The following is a 21,985-nucleotide window of genomic DNA, read 5'->3' on the forward strand; positions in this document are numbered from 1 at the left end:
TGTACCCTAGAGGTATCTACCTGACTTGCCCCTCTTGGGATCAGTGGGGGTGTAGGGATAGGCCATGACCTCTCCTGCACCCAGATCCCCTCTGAGGGGTGTTCCCAGGCAATCTGAGAATGACCGAAGGCAGGCTCCCAACTTCTGGGGGGGCTGACTCACTCGGGATGGCTTCATAACCAGACACAGGGCAGGGAAAGGGAGCGGAGTGTCCTCTCCTAAAGTCTGGCCACGGCATCCTCCAGGGCACCTTAGTTCCCTCCAGGATATGGAATATTGCTCTGCCTGTGGCTAGACCACTGATGTTTTCTTTATATATTAACACAAGACAGACAGGGCTAATGAAGTTTCCAAAGGAATAATAAAAATAATTATTATTATTATTATTTAAATTAATAATAATACTAAGAATAAAATCTAACATCTGTTGAGCAGCATGTTACCTGTTAGGAGCTTCAGTGCTTCACGCTGACTCTGTCATTTCATCTTTGCAACAACACTATGAGTTAAGTACAGTTGTTTTCCCTGTTATGTAGATAGGGAAATGGGTACAAAGACTAAAAAATAAAGATCTCTGTAAATTAAAAAAATAATGTATATTTAAAAAAGCCAGAAGCTAATCCAATAAAATTATCCAGAAAGATTTACGATAATCCTATGAAATTTGAAGTTTTTTGGAAGAAAATGATATTAACTGTTGTTATAACCCAGAGCTTTATGTAGAAAAAACCAACAAAACTAGTGAATTTGTGAGAAATTTTTCCTTTAACAAGTCTTATGTTTTCAGATTTAAAAATTTGTATATGCTCAATATCTGATGTATGCGCATTGGGTGTACTTTATGCCTTAACAATTTTTAAGTTTTAACAATCCCAGCTATAGAAATTTCTAAAATAAAGTTCAAAACCTTGAACTGAGTAGTATTCATATATATATATATAATTTCTCCCTGGTTCAGTTTTGGAAGACTTTATGTATCTAGGAATTTATCCATTTTTTCTAGGTTGTCCAATTTGTTGGCATAAAGTTTTCATAATATACTCTTAGAATACTTTGTATTTCTGTGGTGTCAGTTATTTCTCTTCTTTCATTTCTGACTTTTTGACTTCTTTCCCTCTCTCTTTATTTGTGGGTCTGGCTAAAGGTTTATTGACTTTGTTGGTCTTTTCAAAGAACCAGCTCCCGGTTTAATTGATCCTTTTTACTTTTTTTTTGTTTTGTTTCTTTTTAGAGTATATTTCACTTACTTCTGCTCTAATCCTTTTAAAATTTTTTATAATTTTTATTTATTTATGATAGTCACAGAGAGAGAGAGAGAGGTGCAGAGACACAGGCAGAGGGAGAATCAGGCTCCATGCACCAGGATCCCGACGTGGGATTCGATCCCGGGTCTCCAGGATCGCGCCCTGGGCCAAAGGCAGGCGCCAAACCGCTGTGCCACCCAGGGATCCCACTTCTGCTCTAATCCTTAGCATTTTTTTCCTTCTATTGCTTTTGAGTTTTGTTTATTCTTCTTTTTTCTAGCTCCTTTAGATGTAAGCTAAGTTTGTTCATTTAAATTTTTCTTGCTTCATGAGGTAGGCCTGTATTGCTATTAACTTCCCTCTTGGAGCAGCTTTTGCTGCATCCCAAAGATTTTAGACTGCTGTCATTTCATTTGTCTCCATACTTTTTAAAAAATTTTTCTTGTTGAATTCTTGGTTGGCCCATTCATGCTTAGAAGCATGTTATTTAACCTCCATGTATTTCTGTTCTTTCCAGATTTCTTGTCATTGATTTCTAGTTTCACAGTGTTGTGCTCAGAAAAGATGCATGGTATGACTTCAATCTTCTTTTAATTTGGTGAGACTTGATTTGTGGCCTAATATGTGATCCGAACTGGAGAATGTTCCACGTGCACTTGAAAAGAATGTGTATTCTGCTGCTTTAGGATGGAACGTTCTGAATATCTGTTAGATCCATCTGGTCCAATGTGTCATTCAAAGCCACTGTTTCCTTGTTGATTTTCTGTTGGATGATCTGTCCATTGATGTACGCGGAGTGTGAAAGTCCCCTACTATCATGATATTACTCTTGATGACATCTTTTATGTTTGGTATTAGTTGCTTTTTTTGTATGTGGGTGCTACCATGTTGGGTGCATACGTATTTACAATTCTTATATCTTGTTGTATTGTTCCCTTTATGATTGTGTAGTGTCCCTCTTCGTCTCTTGTTACAAGCTTTGTTTCAAAGTCTATTTTATATAAGTATTGCTACTCTGGCTTTCTTTCAACTTCTGTTTGCATGATAAATGCTTTAGTATCCCTTCATGTTCCGTCTGCATGTGTCTTTAAGTCTGAAGTAAGTCTCTTATAAGCAGCATATAGATGGGTCTTATTTCTTTTTCCACTCCAATGTCATTTGATTAGGGTGTTTAGTCCACTTATATTCAAAGTAGTTATTGATAGGAATATACTTATTGCCATCTTGTTACTTGTTTCATGGTTGTTTTTGTAGTTTTTCTCTGTTCCTTTCTTCTCTTGCCCTCCTCTCATGGCTTGCTGATTTTCTTTAATAATACACTTGGATTCCTTGCTTTTTTTTTCATATCTATTACAGGTTTTTGATTTGTGGTTACCATTAGGTTGTATATAATATCTTATGCATTTAGCAGCCTATATTAAGTTGACGGCCAAGTAAGTTTAAAACCGTTTTTACTCCTCTATCCCTCTGTTTTAGGTATACAGTGTCAAATTTTATATCCTTTTATTTTATCAGTTGCTTGACTGATTTTTATAGATAAAATGAAGTTTACTGTTTTTGTGTTTCCTGCTTCTCTTACTCCTACTTATATCTTTTCCGTTCCATTCAAAGAGTCCTCTTTAACATTTCTTGTCAGACTAGTTTAGTGGTCATGAATTCCTTTAGGTTTTGTTTGGGAAACTCTTTTATCTCTCCTTCTATTCTAAATGATAGCCTTGCTGAATAGAGTATTCTCAGTTGTTTTTTTTTTTTCCTTTCAACACTCTGAATATATTATGCCACTTTCTTTTAGCCCTTAAAGTTTCTGCTGAAAAATCAGCTGATAGCCTTCTAGAGTTTCCCTTGTATGTAATGTTTTCTTTCCTCTTGCTGCTTTTAAAATTCTTTTTCACTACTTTTTGCCATTTAAATTACCATATGTCTTTGAGTGGAACTCCTTGGGTTGATTTTCTTGGGAGTTCTCTGTGCCTACTGGTTCTGGATTTCTGTTTCCTTCCTCAGATTGGGAAATTTTCAGCTATTATTTCTTAAAATTTCTGCCCCTTTTTCTCTCTCCTCTCCTTCTGGTATCCCTATCATGTGAATGTTACAATGCTTGATGGTGTTGTAGAGTTCTCTAAGTCTTTTTATTATTATTATTATTAATTATTATTATTATCATTTCTTCTCTCTCCTCTTCAGCTTGGTTGCTTTCCATTACACTGTCCTCCAGGTTGCCTATCCATTCTTCTGCTCTTCTAGTCTACTATTTATTCCCTCTAGTATATTTTTACTTTCAGTTATTGAGTTCTTCATCTCTGACTGATTCTTTCTTATGTTTTCTGTCTCTTTGTTAAGGGTTTCAATGAGTCCTCTACTCTTTTCTTTCTTTATGACTATTACTTTAAATTCCCTATCAGGCATATTACTCATCTCTCATTTAGCTTGCTTGCTGTGATTTTGTCCTGTTCTTCATTGGGAACATATTCCCCTGTCTCCTCATTTTGTCTAACTGTGTTTATTTTCTTTTTTTTAAAGCTTTCTTTATTTGAGAGAGAGTGAGTGGGAGGGCAGAGGGAGAGAATCTTTCAAGCAGATTCCTCACTGAGTGTGAAGCCCAGTATGGGGCTCGATCTCATGACCCATCAGATTTTGATTTGAGCTGAAACCAAGAGTTAGACACTTAACTGATCGAGCCACCCAGGTGCCCCTTTCTGTGCTTTTTCTATATGTTAAGAAAGTCAGTCTCATTTCCTCCTCTTTAAAGTGGCCTTATGAAAAAGAGGTTGTGTAGTGCCCTGCAGTGCAATGTCTTCTGTTCACCAGAATTTGTTAATTCAGTGGTGTCTCTTATGTGTTTTGCAAGTTCCCTACTATTTTGTCTGAGCCACTTTTGCTTTCATCCCTGTCTCTCTTTGCCTGTTGTGGGCAGCGTTTGGTCCCTGTGTTGTTGTTATTGGTCAGTTTGGGTCTGCCTCAGTCTTGAGTTGAGTCAGACAAGGAGTTTGCCAGAGATGCAGTAGAAATGATCAGCAGTGTGCTTTTGCTGTATTGTCCCCTGAGAAGGTTTATTGGCAGCTAGCATTCAGACCAGAGGTCTGCCCCCAGCCCATTGTGGGTAGGTCTGCAGGAGAATGTGAAGATGGAACTTGTGATGTTAGCATGCATGGTTCATGCAGGAGTGTTGTGGGAGCAGACCTTGAGTTGCTTTAGAAAACTGCAGCAGAACTAGAGGGGGCATGTCTACAGGAGGGGATGGGGCATGCGGTTAGCAAATTACGTGGGGAATGTTTGTGCTTTGGTGGTTCTTACAGGTGTCCGTGTGTCTAGGCTGGGGTTCATGGGAGGGAAATGGTGGTTGTCAGCTCCTTTGTTCCTGGAGAAGTCTGTGGAACATGTCTGCCCTTCCCCCACATGCTCTGAGATTAGTAAATAAGTCTTCCTAAATACACCAAACATTTTTCAAACTACTATTTCTATGCTGTACCTGCTACTTCTTTGTTGTAGCAGAGCTGTTTGTTGTTCTGTCTCCTTAAGGGCAGGGACTCAGTTTCCTCTTGCCCTCTGGCTCTCCCAGATTGGAGCCTGCTGATTTTTAAAGTTCAGGGTTTAAGCCTCCATTGTAAGAACTCATGAAATTAGTTCCTTGTTGTTTCCAAAGCCAGATATTATGGAGATTCATTTTACGTGTATGGGTTTCCCATGCCTAGGGTATTTGTCTGGTTTAAGGGTCTGTTTCTTTCCTTCATGCCCATGGTGTTCCCTCTTCCACGGATAGTCCTATGGGTCCATTTAGCTCCCATCATGTCTCTACCCTGCCCGCCCTCTTCAATGTGGCCTCGTCTCTACATTTAGCTATGAAGAGTCTGTTCTGCCAAAATGCAGGTCATTTTCTGGGTTATTTACGCTGATGTGGGTGTTACCTAATTGTATCCTTGAGACGAGGTGAGCTTGGGATCTTCCTATTCCACCATCTTCCCCAGAAGTCTCGCTGGATCTTGATAATCATCATGGTTTGTAAAATACCATCCAGTGATAGTAGTATCTTTGTTTGTAGTGGGAGTAAAAGTTCAGCTTTTAGATCATCTGGCTGGAAGATGTCAAAACCTCCCATCTGTTTGTGGGCAGCCAGTATCATATGTGTCATAAAGGGAAACATGTTCATGATTAGCCTTTATTCCCATATACTGATTCTGAAGATCTACTCATGTATATTTCAGTGAAGCGTGGCATGGATAATAAATTCTGCATTATGTATGCAAAACTATAGGAGGCCTATGAAAATTATATAAATATATATTTAAGTTTTCTCAGCAATTGCTTATCAGATAATAAACAATATCCTAGTTACTTATGGGATGATCTACTTGCTTTCCCAATGGCACTATTTACGTCTGTCCGTGGGCTGGACTAATGGGAATTTTAAAAACTGAGGGCCTGAAAACTATAAGCCCTCCCTCAAAGCCAGTACCCCTCTCTAGGCCAGCCAGGAAAGCGGCCAACCAACCTTTCCCAGTGCCCACCACACACATGGCCCCAGAATGGCTGGAATGTAATTGAAAACAAAACTGTCACCAGCACTTTCATGTTAGTTTTCCCTAAAAAGCAGTGCCATGAAAAAAATCAAAATTGTATTTTCTCACTCTCACCTATGTACAATGCCATGTTTACCTTGACCCTTTGGGAACAATAGCCATATGTTTGAAAAAGCCAGGATTGTTTTGTATGTTTGAGGCTCTTTTCATCAACTTCTAGGAAAAATGGCAAAGAGGGCTGAGGAAATAACACATAGACAAAACTTCAGAAACATTAAGCCATCTAAAGAATGAATTTCTAGGGATTATTAACCCTGAATTTATAAAGAAAGAATTAGTGACCCTATATGATATGCTTGATAGTGATCGTTAAATAAAAATTAAAGTAGCTCTAGGCTGGCTCAGGCAGGTGAAGGAAGATAAACACACTACATTTTCTGTAATCATATAGCATTCGGTGAGCGTCAGTGAACCATTTCTACAGCGTATCTGTGGGCTCTTACTCTATCTAAGGCCCTATGTTAGTCCTTAGAGGGGTTCCAAAGTTATTCCACAAACAACCCCTGCCTTAAAGAAGATCATTTTAATGACTCACAAAGTGCTTTATAAATTTTACTGTAAAAAAGATGGCTGGAACTATTAATATCATTCATGGAAAATCTCTTTCCTCCAACATATTAAAATTCAGAAAGATTTTTCTTATTTCATAACATAAAAGAGTCACACTGATTGTCATAAAATTAACAAAACCATGAGTTTACACAGCCCATTTGAAATGTTCTTATTCTATCAATTTCAGCACTAATTATCTCTTAACAATTTTCTAAGAAATGTCTGGCATGAATTTCATGTGAAAGCTGTGCTTTTGTAGAACTGGATAAGAATATAGTAGATAACCATAAAAACTGCTTTTTATTCTCTGAATTCTTCAAAAAATCCTTCTAATGTAAATTTGGCACACACTCCAATGTTTATAGACTTCTGGCAGAAGAAGCTATAGAAACAATTTCCGTTGTTCGCCTGAAACTAACGTACATGGTGTGTCAACTATACTCAAATAATGAAATCTTTTTAAAAGAAAAGGAAGTTTAGCACATAGATCAATCCACTGTTGGCTGCAACAAAGAGTTGGGTATCTGTGCGGGCAAGATTGAGCAAAGGGTTCAAATTACACATAGAGTGATCTGTGATGTTAGGGTTATAGAAGGATAACCAGAACTGAAGAGGATCTATGTGGTTGCATGAAGAAAGCCTCCCACCCACACCACTCCAACTAGCAGGCCACACATCTGCCAGTGCATGATGGTTGTATAATGCAACGGCTTGCAGATGGCCACATAACAGAGGCCATCACACTAGGTAGGATGGTGTCAGCAGCTCCAAAGAAATGTTCTCCAAAGATTCAGGTCATATACTCATTCAATAGGATGGTCTTTCATAGAGTAAATCTATAATCAGTTTAGGAATATTTATAGAAGAACAGCAACCATCAGTAAAGAAGAGATAGGCCAGGAAAAGGTACATGGGAGGCCTCCATGACGGGCTGGCAGTGATGGTGGCCACAATGAGCACATTTCCTACCACAGAAATGATGTAGATGTTGGAAACTAGAACAAATATAATTTTCTTTAAAAAAAAAATTGGGGGACACCTGGCTTAGTGGGTGGAACATTGTAACTCTTGATCTTGGGGTTGTGAGTTCAAGCCCCACATTGGGTATAGAGATTACTTAAAAATAAAATCTAAAAAAATAAAATTATGTGCATTGTAGTTATTTAAGGAATATTTGCTAAGTGAATAATAATAAATTTATTGGGTAAATTTTTCTGTTTTGAATAAGAAGCAGTTAAATAGACAGTAACACTGTTCTGCAGGTATATGTGACTGCCGTCTAATGCAATTTTTATTCCTTCAGGAAAAAACCCAGTACTGAGGTTGAATTCCCCGAGAAGCTGGAAGAAATCAAGCTCACTTTGGCTGAAAATGAAGACCATGAAAAGCTGCAAGTTAAAATACAGGCTTTTGAAGACAAAATAAATGCTGAGAGCAATACTCCTAGCTCTATCAGAAGATATAGTTTGGGCCAGTTTTCTAAGGAAGAAAGAAAAGACATTAGATTTAACAGGTATAAATTTTCCTTGGCTGGTTTTTTTTTTAAGTATGCACTTCATGTTTGCTACTGGTTTTATTATCACACTGTTGTGAGGTGGTTTTTAAATATTTTCCTATAGCACCGAAAGCCCCATCTTTTCATGAATGAAATGGCATTCACCATGTGTCCATTATCCAAAGAAGCTTGCTATGCTAAAAGGAGAACACAAAAGGAAAACAAACCTATGGCTTATTTTTTTAAAATACTTTTTTATTTTTTTATTTTTTAAAAAAATATTTATGAGAGAGAGAGAGAGAGAAAGGCAAAGGCACAGGCAGAGGGAGAAGCAGGCTCCATGCAGGGAGCCCGATGTGGGACTCGATCCTGGGTCTCCAGGATCAGGCCCTGGGCTGAAGGCGGCGCTAAACCACTGCGCCACCCAGGCTGCCCTAAAAATACTTTTTAAAACATAAATGTGCTCTATCGAGAATGACTGTCAAAAGCCTCTCTTATTTTCTGATGAAAAAGCAGAAGCAGACATAGGAAAAAAAAAAAAAAGAATATAACTATGTAAGTCTGCCATTTTCCAGTTAGTTTTGCCATGAAATTGATTTTTAAATCTGTTTTTAGAGGTGGCCTAGATCTTCAAAGCGTTGGCTTATTACATAACTTGTCGCTGGTCTGTGTTTTTATCAAATCTCTTAACAGCACCAATTTTCGGTTTCACACTCTAAAGGAAGTAATTTTTCCCACCATCATTATCCTTTCTTTTCCTTCTCAGTGGATGCTAGCTCAACCTCTTTACCTGTCTTGGCTTCTTGCTTGTATTGCAGGTCAAAGAGCTTGGCTTTGCACACCGTGCTAACAAAGAGCCTGAGTTCAGACGATGGAGAAGTTGTAGAGAGTGAAGATGTGCCAGCCAGCATCTTTGTTTCAGAAACAGACCCACTTAGCCAAGGAAATGACAAGTCGCCCTTTAAGGCAAACTCTGACAGATCGCAGCTGGGAAACTCTACAGTTTCACACCCAACTATTGTGTACACAGAATCAGAGAATTTGCCAGAAACAGTTAAAGAAAACTGCCAGGAAGAAACTCCAGAAACAACTGCAAGTCCTGTAGAATACCAAGATAAGCTCTACTTGCATTTAAAGGAAAACTTCAGCAAGGTAAAAGCATATGCTGTGGAAATCGGAAAGAAGATTCCAGTCCCTGATCAGTGTACCATTGAAGGTATGTGCTCTGAATACCCTAACTTTGAGAAATTTCAGACATTGCTAGGGAGAAAAAAAAAAAAAAAAAAAAAGCTCAAATCATAAAAATTGCCATACCCTGGATTTTTTTGCAAAATAGATTGCTTGAAACACCCTAACAGTATTTTAATTGCTTTTTTCTCCCCCTAATAAGTCAATCATCTTTTTAATTTCTGTTTGAATCCATGAGGTGCACTTAAGTTCACCAACTCTGATTTTTCTTAAACCTCAATTTATATTGTTCCTGGCTTTCTGTCCCTAGTGTTTAGGGAAATCCTAGAAAGGGTCTCTGTTCCCTAAAGCAAGCTCTGGTGTAGGGGTCCAGCCAGTGACATTTTTCTAACCACGTAACCATGGAAGGAAGCCATGCACAGCATTGAGCTTCAAGAGATTTTTCTCCCAATCGTTCAACAGCACTTATAAAGCAGTGACTGTGTGCCAGGCACTGTGCTAAAAATTCAGCTTTCTGTGAGGTTCACACAGTCACAATCCCTGGCCTCTTGAAGATAACAGAAAGAAAAGAGTGAATTGGGAGGTGATATATGTCAGGAACCAGTGAGGGTGTGAGCTAGTCAGAAAACAGAGAACAAAGAAAGAGAGGTCAGGAACCAGGACTTCCTTTAGGTGCACAATTGAAGAAGGTGCCAAAAAACTGGGTAAAATTTGACATAAAGACAAGATCAGTATGTCTTGCAAAGCCATGTTGGAGCAGAGGCAAAGGAGCAAGGAGTAATGTTGATCATGTCTCCGTTTACAATTTTGATCTTTTGTTCATGGTGAACTTTTTGTATTAATTTTGATTTTTGAAAAATATTACTTATTTTGACTACTAAATTTTCTCGTGCTTCTTAAGTTTTGTGCCCTGGTCCTGGAAAAGACGGTAGGTAGGTCTGAGGCACAGGTAGTAAGGTGGAAGAGTGCCTGGGGCAAGCTCATCCTCTGAGAGTGGGTTGAACAGGTTGGGATGCTTTGAAGGCATTATCGGCTAATTAGGCTTTTCCTAGAGTCTCTCTCAGTTAGCAGTCATGCTACTCCCTGGAGATTAAGATGAAGGTCCTTAGCCCTCTTGTTGGACACGACAGCTCTTCACTGGCTACATCCACATTGAAAAAGCTAGACAGCGTATCTTCCAGAAAGAAACGCAGCGAAAAGATGATGATTCCAGTTCATATTCATCCACCAGCTGGCGGTCACCCCTAAGTGGACGGTACTAGGAAGGCCCTATTTTTCCATACTCTACTAACTACCCCTTCTCCCATTTTGAAGCAGAGGAAAGACTATTGTGCTAACAAAGGGAAAGGGAGATTCAAGCATTTGGTAATGACAAATATTGTCTGGATCTTTAGAATCTGACATTTTCAGAGGTGTTTACATTAATTCATTGATTAAGATTCTTAAAACTCTTTTTTTGATGGTGACAATAAAAGTGGTATTGCTCATATTCAACATAAGTTTTAGATAATTAGGTATAGCAAGATTTGGGAATAACTAAAATCAATAAAACTCAACATAAAGTCTTTATGATTTCCCGTTTCACTAATACTCTATTTAATGCACAGGTTAGAGGATTTAATATAAAAGGGGTTAAGCGAATTTCCCAGCTTAAAAGAGGAAGTTTGTAGCAAATATAAAGTCAGCCATACTTCCATCTGCTAGAATAGTTTTCTTTTTTAAATGTGGCTTAAAGCATTGAAGTTGTGTTATGCAGTGACTATTAATGTTGTGAAAATGTGCGGAGGTCCTGCAGTTACTTCAAGCATCTAGTTGTCAAAAACACGTGATATTTCTTATTGCCTTGAATTATTTGAGGGGTTTGAGGGTGCTTTGGATTTTTTCCTCCAAAATATTGAATGGATCCATCATCTTTACTAAAAACAAAAATCAAAAGATACTTTCTTTTGATGTTTCCTACCAGGAGTGACCTAGAGCTGAGTATATATTTTTTTTAAGTTGACATTTTGGAATTTATTCACATTTTTATAATTTCCTGGAAGTTCCCGGAAAATTCCTTGCACAGAGATATGTGTGAGGGATTGAAGATTTATATGATTCACTGTGAATACATCTACCAAGAAAGGACTCACGCTGACTGCAGGGGACGTGTTGTTATTATTCCAGAGATTGTGTAAACCATTCAGGAGAATGCCAGCAGTCATCTGGCTGACACAGTTTTGCTTGGCTGTCACGAGATCACTCAGCTCAACAGTATCGCATTTCTTTCCTTAAAAATTTATTGAAGAAAGATTTAGGCCTAGAAACTATATTATGTTGAATGTGCTGGTGGTGTAAAAAAAAGGCATATTTGGTTTTCCTTGCTGAATTATGCAAAAATAATCGAGAAACAAAGGGAAGAAACATAAAAATCACTTCCACAACATTTAGAGTTAAAAAGACAAATAGCAGGACACAACAACAGCAGCAACGAAGTATTAGGAATAATTTTAGACTGATGTCATGATGTCTATACCATAAGAAAATGGTAAAAACAACCCTTTAAAGAAGTTCTTTTGGTAGCGTTTTATAGGTATGAAAAAAAAACAATACTGAAAAAAAAAATTTTTTTAAAAAGTTCTTTTGGTAGTGTTTTATAGGTATGAAAAAAAAAACAATACTGAAAAAAAATTCAAAAAAAAAGAAGTTCTTTTGGTAGCGTTTTATAGGTATGAAAAAAAAAAAACCAATACTGACCCCCCCTACTTTGACCTACAAAAACATCACTTTTGTAGGGTTCAACCTAATACTTTAGTAATAAACTATGTTGAAAGAACAGGAACCTCACTAGTCACAGCCCAGCAGAATTCAGGATGAGGTGAATCAAGGTCACAAATGCCATTCTTAGCCTCAGTCAGCCATCTTATTATTGCATGATATTAATCACAGAGGGGACAGGCGAGAGTATAAATACAGCAGCACAGATCTATCATCATGTCTAGAAAAATTGTCAAACCCCAGGTCTTACTGAGGTTGGGTCAGCAGTGTCATTTGGGGTATGAAAGAGCCTGTTATTCCCAAGTCAATAACTCTCCCCTGGGCCTTCTAGGCCTCTGGCCCGGGCACAGGTCAGCCAAGCAGGGAAAGTTAGGTATTTACAGTCAGTGATGCTCTCACATCACTACCGGATTGTATTTACTTACAAGACTGAAGGAATTCAGTTCATCAGCCCAAGGGCATTTTAAATACCTGAATCCCTGGAATTCCTCTATGTGAACCAATATGATTGGAGGTTTAAAAAAAAATAAAAAAAAAAAATCCAAAAATGCATGATATTGAAATAAATTCTTGAAAATCTGGCCCATCACTAGTGTTCTATAAAGGATGAAATAAAAGCTTACAAGAACCCATCAATGCTGCTTTGGTTTGCTTTGAAGTATTCCCCGATTGGGTGAAAATACATCCCATCTGTAGAGCATACCAGCAAGCCTGACTTGCAGAAAGCTAATTTCAAAGCTGGTAATGTCGTCTCTTCTCTAATAGACCGACATGAGGTGGTTTTTCAACTTGAACAGTTATAAGAATATACGAAAATAAAAGTTAATTATAAAATTTCAAGGAGTAGGTGCTGTTTCATAATTAATTACAGATAAAGTTTTCTTATTGAAATGTTGCAACCTCATGTTGGAATGACCAAGCTAGTCCTTACCTCTTTCTCCTCGGTTGGTCCGATCTGGGGGGTGATGATAATATTCATTTAGTGGTTCTGGAGGAAGTTCACCCCCCCTAAAAATAGATTGTTTCAGTCATAGGATTAGGATCATTTATCCATGAGGACAGTTAAGATTTGGAGGCAGAGAAAAATCCTCAAACTTTCCCACACAATCTCAGTGGGAAAAACAGCAAATAGGAAGATACTACGAACTCCTTGGTGCCTCAGTTCATTGATAGGGTCCAGTGGGTCCCTGTGTGAAGTGTTGGTGTGCGTGCGCGCGTGTGTGTATCTGTGTGTGGGTTTTTTTTTTCTTTTAACTGACAAGCCATGTTGAGTGGTCTTGGACCACTGCTTTTCCCCTTTGTAAGTCAATACATAGTGCTGCTGTGTGTGTATATTTTTTTGTGTGTATTTGCTAATTTTTATTAATTCTAGTTTTTCATTAAATAAATTGGATTTCTTTTCTGTAATTCAAGGTTTTCCTCACTTTTTTTTGTACCTTTTTGAAGTTAGTGTCTTTTTGATATGCATAATTGTTTATGGTAAAGTTTATACATTATGTGTTCAATACGTATTTTCTTTTCCCCCATTAATCAGTTCATTAGAAATATTTTACATTCAAGTCTTTTGAGAAGATACAAGTTCCAGAAAGGAAAGGTAACAGCAGAAGAATTATCAGAAGCTATTTAAAGCAGCTGTAAGATGGTCTCTGTTTCTGTCTGTCTGTCTCTCTCTTTCTCCAGTTGAGTCATACCTTTAAACTTATTCTTTGAAAGATTAGGGAATACTGATTTTTTTTTAATACTGAAAAAAAATCAGGCTTTTTTTCTTTCTTTGAAATATCTTGGACAAATCACATGTTTAAAATTTGTTCTTGTATTTATTAGTTTTGCAGAAGAAGGCATCGTCTTACACAGTATTTGTAATCAAAAGCAAATCATTTGTTTAAAAAAAGGCAGTTTGCAAAAAATGTTTTTGGTCTTTTATAATTCTCATTAAAAGAATATCTGGCAAATTAAAAAAAAAAAAAAAAAAAAAAAAAAAAAAAAAAAAGAACCCTGGTGTGGAAAAACCTGTGTGAAGAACCCTGGTTAGGAAAAAATTCTAGAGAATTTTTCTTGGTGCTTTGGAATTTTTTTTATTGAAATATTTTAATTTATTTATTTGAGAGAGCAAGTGAAAAAGGAGAGAGGGAGCATAAGCAGGGGAGAGACAGAGGGAGAGGGAGAGGCAGGCCCCCTTGCTGAGCAGGGATCCAGATGTGAACTTGATCCCAGGACCCCGAGATTATGACCTGAGCTAAAGGCAGATGCTTAAACTGGCTGAGCCCCTGGAATCTATCACGGATTACCTACCTGCAGTTCCCATTTCTCCAGGGTGGGTTTTAGTCATAAGAAGATAGATATAAGGGTGGCCAGGTTCTCCCCTTAACGTTCTCCTGCCACTCGTATCCTGCTTCCAGTCATCCTCAACGTCCCATGAGAAACATTTAAGTAATAACATTTAATTAATTATGAAACAAATAGAAGGAAGACCTCCAAACTCTTTTGGAACGATCTCTTCCAAACTCTTCGATTGAGTTACCATAGGTTACTTGCCCTTGTTCATCCCCAACAGAGTAGCTGCAAGGTCCCCAGCAGGCAACCACATCACTGGTAAAGATGGGACGCATTTAAATACCCAACTTAACTGTTTGCAAAGTTCCATTAGAGAACACCAGATAACTTTATTTCTCATTTAATTATATGTTCAAAAACTACTTCTAAAAAAAAAATAAAAAAAAAAGGAAAGAAAGGAAAAAAGAAAAAGTCTTATTTTCTTTGACCATTCAAATAGGTAAAGAAAAATGCCCCGGCCATGCTATTGAATAAAAGGGTGTGCTGATTACCTGCATGTTGGTTTATCTGATATATATCTGTGAATGAGAAATATATCCATCCGAATAGGAAACAGTTCAATGTAAAATTGGTGAGCACACGTACACTCGGGCCATTTTGTTTGGAAATCCAGGAGTGAGTATCTGCCTGTGAATCAAATGAGTCCTCTAAACCCTTGAAATGGCCAGTTCCTCTAATATAGTACCCGCCTTGGATGGGTGTAAGGAGCCGTTACTAATAGATAAAGAGAAGTAAAAGTAAATTCATAACGGAGCAAAAACGTGTGGGAGTTCATTTTGGCTTATCTTGCCCTAAAGGTAGCCACAGAAAGAGAAAAGGAGGAGGAAGTGCTTAGGAGCAGAAGTAGTTTGCTGTAGCAGATGTCATGTTCTTAAATATATTCGTCCGAGTGTATTATTTTTAAAATAAAAAGATACGGCATCGTGTTCTTCTAGCGGTAGTTAGTATTTCTTAATCTGTTTTTAGTGCAGCTCATGCTCATCCCTTCTTTTTGTTTGGGGCCTGTCTTCACTCCAAAGCATACAGTGCTGTACGAAACGGTCCCGAGCCACGGACGGCCACCAGCACAAGGGCCCATTCCAGGCTAGCTTGCCACAAACGAAATTTCAGGAAGCGAATGTTATTTTTCCAGTTGCTTCCATTATGAAGCGGGCAGTATATGCCCTGTAGGGAAACAAAATGCTCCCTGGATATCATCAAATCTCATTTAAAAACTGAGCAAATCCCTATTTCTGAGCTCTGTTTATGATGAAGAGCCGGTAGCCAAGGAAACTGAAAGGAAATTATATGGTTGGTGAAGAGTTTTGATACGATATAGGAAAAGGCAAAAAAAAAAAAAATTAATTTCCTCTTGTTTGATCTACAACAACCATCAAACCCTCAGACAATGGGGGATTTTAAAGTGTGTTTCCAAAAAATACGGGCAGTTACCTAATTGGCCATCAGGAGTCCCGGTAGTGATCATTTAGAAGGTGTTTATTTGTGTTACAGTCTATTTTCATAGAGTTGTGTGTTTACAAACGGCAGATAAGTCGGCCTAAAGCAGACAATCTCATGTCATGTGTTGGCAGATCCACTTAGAATAAGTGAAAAAGAATTACATGAAGGACACCAAATGCCTCTGTTTTCTCTGCTCACATTTTTGTCCTTGTCCATATCAGAGACGAGTAAAAAGTCATAAAATCATTTTTTTCCTTTTTTAAGAAAAAAAAATTCAATGGACTTTTAAAAATAAATTGTTTGATGGGAGACATCATTTTTCATATGAAATATTCGCATTGGTTATCCAGCAGCCATTAAAATATTACGCCACTGTTAAAATAAGCCCCAAATGTGGGAGACATAATGCCATTTCAGAGACTCTGAGTATGATTCTCCTTCTCATATCAAACCTCTTAATTTCTTTTTTTTTTTTTGGTAAAAGATTTATTTTTTTTGTAAAGATTTATTTAGTTATTTGAGAGAGAGTGAGAGAGAGGCAGGGGGTGGGGGGAGAGAGCAGGGGCGTGACAGAGAAAGAGGGAGAGAAAATCCCATGCAGAGAATCCCACGGAGTGCAGCGCTCATTGCTTAAGGGGCTCCTCGTGGTGGGAGGCCCGTTGTGTGTCTCAATCTTACAACCCTGAGATCGTGACTTGAGTCTAAATCAAGAGTCAGACACTTAACCAACTGAACCACCCAGGTGCCCCAAGCCCCCTGCCTTCCAAGTAGCCTTTTCAGATTGGTTTCTTGCATTTAAGCTTCCTTTACATCTTTGGTGGCCTGATAGCTCATTTCTTTTTTGCATAAATAATATTACATTATTTGGATGTATCTACCATTGTAGAATCATAGAGGATAGTCTCACTACCCGCCCCCAAAATCATTTTTGCTCTATCTCTTCTTCCTTTAACTATTCATTTGTCATTAATTCTACAAATATTTGAGTGCCCACTCATGCCAGCATCCTTCTAGGAACTTCAGAAATGTCAGTGAGCAAAACAGGCAAAATCCTTAGGTTGACAGAGATGACTCTAGTAGTGAAAAACATACAATAAATAATAGAAAGGACAAACAAATGATGTGGGGTGTTGGCAAGTGTTAAGTACTATGGTAAAAGGAAATACAGAGCCGGCTAAGAAGAACGAGGATACAACAGGATTTACACATCTGTGTCTATAAAAGGGGGTGGTTCTGGAAGGACACATATCAAAATATCGCCACTAGTTTTCTCTGAAGAATCTGATTGGGGATGGAGGTGAAAAAGTGGAGAGTGACGGTGAAACTTGCATAATTTTAAAGTAAATATTTCTGCAAGGTTTGGAATTTTGGAATTTTGTATGTATTTCTGCAAGGTTAGGAATTTTGGAATTTTGTATGTATTTCTGCAAGGTTTGGAATTTTGGAATCTTGTATGTATTTCTGCAAGGTTTGGAATTTTGCAACGAGAGTGCTCGGCTTCCGTAATAAAGAGAGACGCTGTTAGCTTGCACCTGGGTGATAACTCCGGACTCCCAGCATCCTGCCCAACCGGAGTTTGTAGAATGGAGTTTCAGTCCCAATTCTACTATTGGGTAGTTTCAATTCCTCAGACAGGACGTGTCATCTCCTTGTACCACCTACGTATTATGGGGTCATGGGTTCTCAATCTGTGCTCACTGAAAACTGCCAGGGGTCCCTTCAAAGGGCCCCAGATCCCCCTCTTTCCTCGTTTCCTTTTCCTGCAAACAGAGCAACTGTGATACAGCTCCTGTTACACAGTGGCCTTCCCGAGGGATATTTAAACCAAGGATCCCACAGTTTAAGGAGATTTAAAAAACCCTCAGTTGCATCATTTTTAGGTCCTTTAAAAGAGTCTTTTATGCTCTAAATTAATTAATTCTAAAACAAATTAATTAATTCTAAGTGTATACTGTGTCAGAGCTGGAAAAATGTAAATGTTTGTTATTTGGCCAAGTTTTTCATCAGCCTCAACTTTATAGCTAATTCTATATCTCTCATGTAAAGTTAAAAAAAAATACTTCTCTTTCATGTTAATTTCCTGTCATTTCTCCAGATATCTGTATCCATCAGCCTATAATACTTTGTTGGGAGAAAATAGGCCAGATTGTTCAATACTTTTGAAGCTTGTCTTACTGTCTGCCTAGATTTATTGATATCTATCAGACAGCAATTGACCACCCGAGACTAGCAAGTTAATGCACTGTGCCTGTACTGACTCGGCTATACATATATATATATATTTTTTTTACCTTTTTTTTCTATTTTAATTCCAATATGGTTAACATAGCGTTCTATTAGTTTCAGGTGTGCAATATACGGATTCAGCAATCTATGCGTCACCCAGTGCTCATCACGCTCCGTCATCCCCATCACCTATCACCCATCCGCCCCCACCTCCCCTCTTGTAATCACCAGTTCGTTCGTTATAGTTAAGGTTCTGTTTCTTGGTTTCTCTCTCTCTCTCTTTTTCCATTGCTCATATGTTTTGTTTCTTAAACTCCACATATGAGTGAAATCATATGGCATTTGTCTTTCTCTGACTTAATTTGCTTAGCAATAGGCTCTGCAGCTCCATCCCTGTTGTAGCAAATGACAAGATTTCATTCTTTTTACGGCTGAATAGTATTCCGTGGAATATACACCTCTTCCTTATCCACTCATCTGTCGATGCACACTTGGGCTGCTTCGATAATTTGGCTCTTGTAAATAATCCAGCTATAGTCATAGGGGTGCATTTATCCTTCTTACTCAGTGTTTTTGTGTTTTTTGGGTAAATGCACAGTAGCATCATTGCTGAATCACAGGGTAGTTCTGTCTTTAACATTTTGAGGAACCTCCATACTGTTTTCCACAGTGGCTGCACCGGTTTGCATTCTCACCAACGGTGCAAAAGTTTCCTTTTTCTCCACAGCCTTGCCAACATTTGTCATTTCTTGTGTTTTTTTAATTTAACCATTCCAATAGGTGTGAGGTGATGTCTCACTGTAGTTTTGAATTGCATTTCCTGATGATGAGTGATGTTGAGCGTCTTTTCATGTGTCTGTTGGCCATCTGGATGTCTTCTTTGGAAAAATGTCTATTCGTGTCTTCTCTCCATCTTTTAATTGGATCATTTGTTTTTGGGGTGTTGAGTTGTAGAAGTTCTTTATATATTTTGGATGCTAACCCTTTACTGGATATGTCCTTTGCAAACATCTTCTCCCATTCTGTAGGCTGCCTTTTAGTTTTGTTGTTTCCTTGGCTGTGCAGAAGCTTTTTATTTTGATGCAGTCCCAATAGTTAATTTTTGCTTTTGTTTCCCTTGCCTTGGAGACATATCTAGAAAAATGTTGCTATTGCTGATGTCAGATACATTATTGCCTGTCTTCTCTTCTAGGATTTTTATGGTTTCAGGCCCCATATTTAGATCTTTAATCCTTTTTGAGTTTATTTCTGTGTGTGGTATAAAAAAGTGGTCCAGTTTCATTCTTCTCCACATAGCTGTCCAGCTTTCCTAGCACCATTTGTTGAAGAGACTTTTTCTCATTGGATCTTCTTTCCTACTTTGTTGAAGATTAATTGATCATATAGATGTGGGTTTATTTCTGGGTTTTCTATTCTGTTCTATTGATCCAGGTGTCTATTTTTGTGCCACTACTGTACTGGTTTGATTGCTACAGCTTTATAATATAATTTGAAATCTGGAATTGTGACACCCCAGCTTTGTTTTTCTTTTTCAGAATTGCTTCGGCTATTCAGGGTCTTCTGTGGTTCCATACCAATTTTAGGGATTGTTTCTTCTAGTTCTGTGAAAAATGCTTTTGGTATTTTGATAGGGATTGCATTAAATGTGTAGATTACTTGGGTAGTATCAACATTTTAACAATATTTGTTTTTCCAGTCCATGAGCCTGGAATGCTTTTCCTTTTTTGTGTGTCATCTTTGATTTCTTTCATCAATGTTTTATGGTTTTCAGAGTACAAGCCTTTCACTTCTTTGGTTAGGCCTATTCCTAGGTATCTTATTATTTTTGGTGCATTGTAAATGGGATTGTTTTCTTAATTTCTCTTTCTGTTGCTGCATTATTAGTGTATAATAATGCAACAGATTTCTGCACATTGATTTTTGTATCCTACAACTTTACTGAATTCATTTATTAGTTGTAGTAGTTGTTTGGTAGAATATTTTGGGTTTTCAATATGTAGTATTATGTTATCTGCAAATAGTAGATGTTTTACTTCTTTCTTACCAATTTGGATGCCTCTTATTTCTTTTTGTTGTCTGAATGACTAAGACCTTCAGTACTATGTTATAGTATTATGTTCCAGTACTATAAAATTGGTGAGAGTGGACATCCTTATCATATTCCTGATCTTAGGGGGAAAGCTCTCAGTTTTTCCCCATCAGATATGATGTTTGCTGTGTGTTTTTCATAGGTAACCTTTATTGTTTTGAGGTATGTTCACTCTAAACCTACTTTGTTGGGGGCTCTTACCATGAATGAATTTTGTACTTTGTCAGATGCTTTCTCTGTATCTACTAAAATGATCATATAGTTATTATCCATTCTCTTATTAATGTGACATCTCACATTGATTTGTGAATATTGAGACACCCTCGCATACCAAGAATAAATCCCACTTGGTCATGGTGAATAGTTTTTTTTTTTTTTTAAGATTTTATTTATTTATTAATGAGAGACACAGAGAGAGGCGGAGACACAGGCAGAGGGAGAAACAGGCTCCATGCAGGGAGCCTGATGGGGGACTTGATCCTGAGACTCAGGATCACACCCTGGGTTGAAGGCAAATGCTCAACTTCTGAGCCACCCAGGCGTCCCAGTGAATAATTTTTTTTAATGTATTGTTGGATTTGGTTTGCTAGTATTTTGTTGAGGATTTTTGCATCTATGTTCATGAGAGATATTTGCCTGAAGTTCTCTTCTTTTGTGGTGTCTTTATCTGGTTTTAGAATCAGGGTGATAATGACCTGGAATGAATTTAGAAATTTTCCTTCTATTTTTTGGTATAGTTTGAGAATAGGTACTAGTTCTCCTTTAAATGTTGGTAGAGGGCACCCTGGGTGGCTCAGCAGTTTAGTGCCACCTTCAGTCCAGGCCATGATCCTGGAGACCTGGGATCGAGTTCCACATCGGGCTCCCTGCATGGAGCCTGCTTCTCCCTCTGCCTGTGTCTCTGCCTCTCTCTCTGTGTCTCTTCATGAACGAATGAATGAATAAATGAATGAATGAATGAATAAATAATCTTATTTTAAAAAAATAAATAAATGTTTGGTAGAATTCACTTATGAAATGATCTGGTCCTAGTCTTTTTTTTCTTTTTCAATCTCTTTAACAGTAATCAGTCTGTTAAAATTTTCTATTTCTTCCTGATTTAATTTTCATAGACTGTACGTTTCTAGGAATTTATCCATTTCTTCTAAGTTGTCTAATTTGTTGGCATACAGCTTTTTATAATACTCTCTTTAATTATCTGTATTTCTGAGGTGTTGATTATTTCTCCACTTTCATTTGTGAAGTTGTTTATTTGAGGCCTCTTTCTCTCTCTGATGATTCTGGCTAAAAGTTTATCAATTCTGTTGGTCTTTTCAAAGAACCAGCTCCTGGTTTCATTGATCTTTTCTATTTGTTTTCTTTTTTCTTTCTTTCTTTCTTTCTTTTTTTTTTTTTTTTTTACCTTTTTATAACACTTATTTCTGCTCTAATATTTATCATTTCCTTCCTTCTACTGGTTTTGGATTGTTTGTTCTTCTTTTACTAGCTCCTTTAGGTGTAAGTTTAGGTTGTTCATTTGAGGGTTTTTTGTTTTTTGTTTTTTGTTTTTTTCTTCTTGAGGTAGGCCTGTATTGCTATAAACTTCCCTCTTAGAGTTGCTTTTGCTGCATCTCAAAGAATTTGGGTTTTGGGGGGGCTTTTTTGTTTTTTTTTTTTCATCCCAAAGATTTTGGACCATGGTGTTTTCATTTTCATTTGTCTCCATATTTTTTTTTATTTTATCATTGAATTCTTGGTTGACCCATTCATTGTTGAGAAGTGTGTTATTTAATGTCCATGTATTTGTTCTTTCCAGATTTTTCTTGTCATTGATTTCTAGTTTCACAGTGTTGTGCTCAGAAAAGATGCATGGTATGACCCCAGTAGTTTTGATTTTGTTGAGGCTTCTTCTGTGGCCTAATATGTGATCTATTCTGGAGAATGTTCCACGTGCTCTTGAAAAGAATGTGTATTCTGCTGCTTTAGGGTGGAATGTTCTGAATATATCTGTTAGATCCATCTGGTCCAATGTGTCATTCCAAGCCACTGGTTCCTTGTTGATTTTCTGTTGGATGATCTGTCCATTGATGTACGCGGAGAGTGAAAG

General features: G+C 37.6%; 1 protein-coding gene across 3 annotated transcripts in view; it reads left to right on the forward strand.

The window, feature by feature from the left end:
* The window catches only part of VEPH1 (ventricular zone expressed PH domain containing 1), a 222,840-nt gene that overhangs the window by 106,546 nt on the left and 94,309 nt on the right, over positions 1-21,985 (forward strand). For all 3 annotated transcript variants that reach the window (XM_077864580.1, XM_077864579.1, XM_077864581.1), the window contains 2 exons: positions 7,674-7,883; positions 8,684-9,081. In XM_077864580.1, the coding sequence (XP_077720706.1) occupies positions 7,674-7,883; positions 8,684-9,081 (608 nt within the window). The remainder of the gene's footprint in view (positions 1-7,673; positions 7,884-8,683; positions 9,082-21,985) is intronic.

Source organism: Canis aureus, chromosome 22 (assembly GCF_053574225.1).
Source record: "Canis aureus isolate CA01 chromosome 22, VMU_Caureus_v.1.0, whole genome shotgun sequence".
Lineage (NCBI taxonomy): Eukaryota > Metazoa > Chordata > Mammalia > Carnivora > Canidae > Canis > Canis aureus.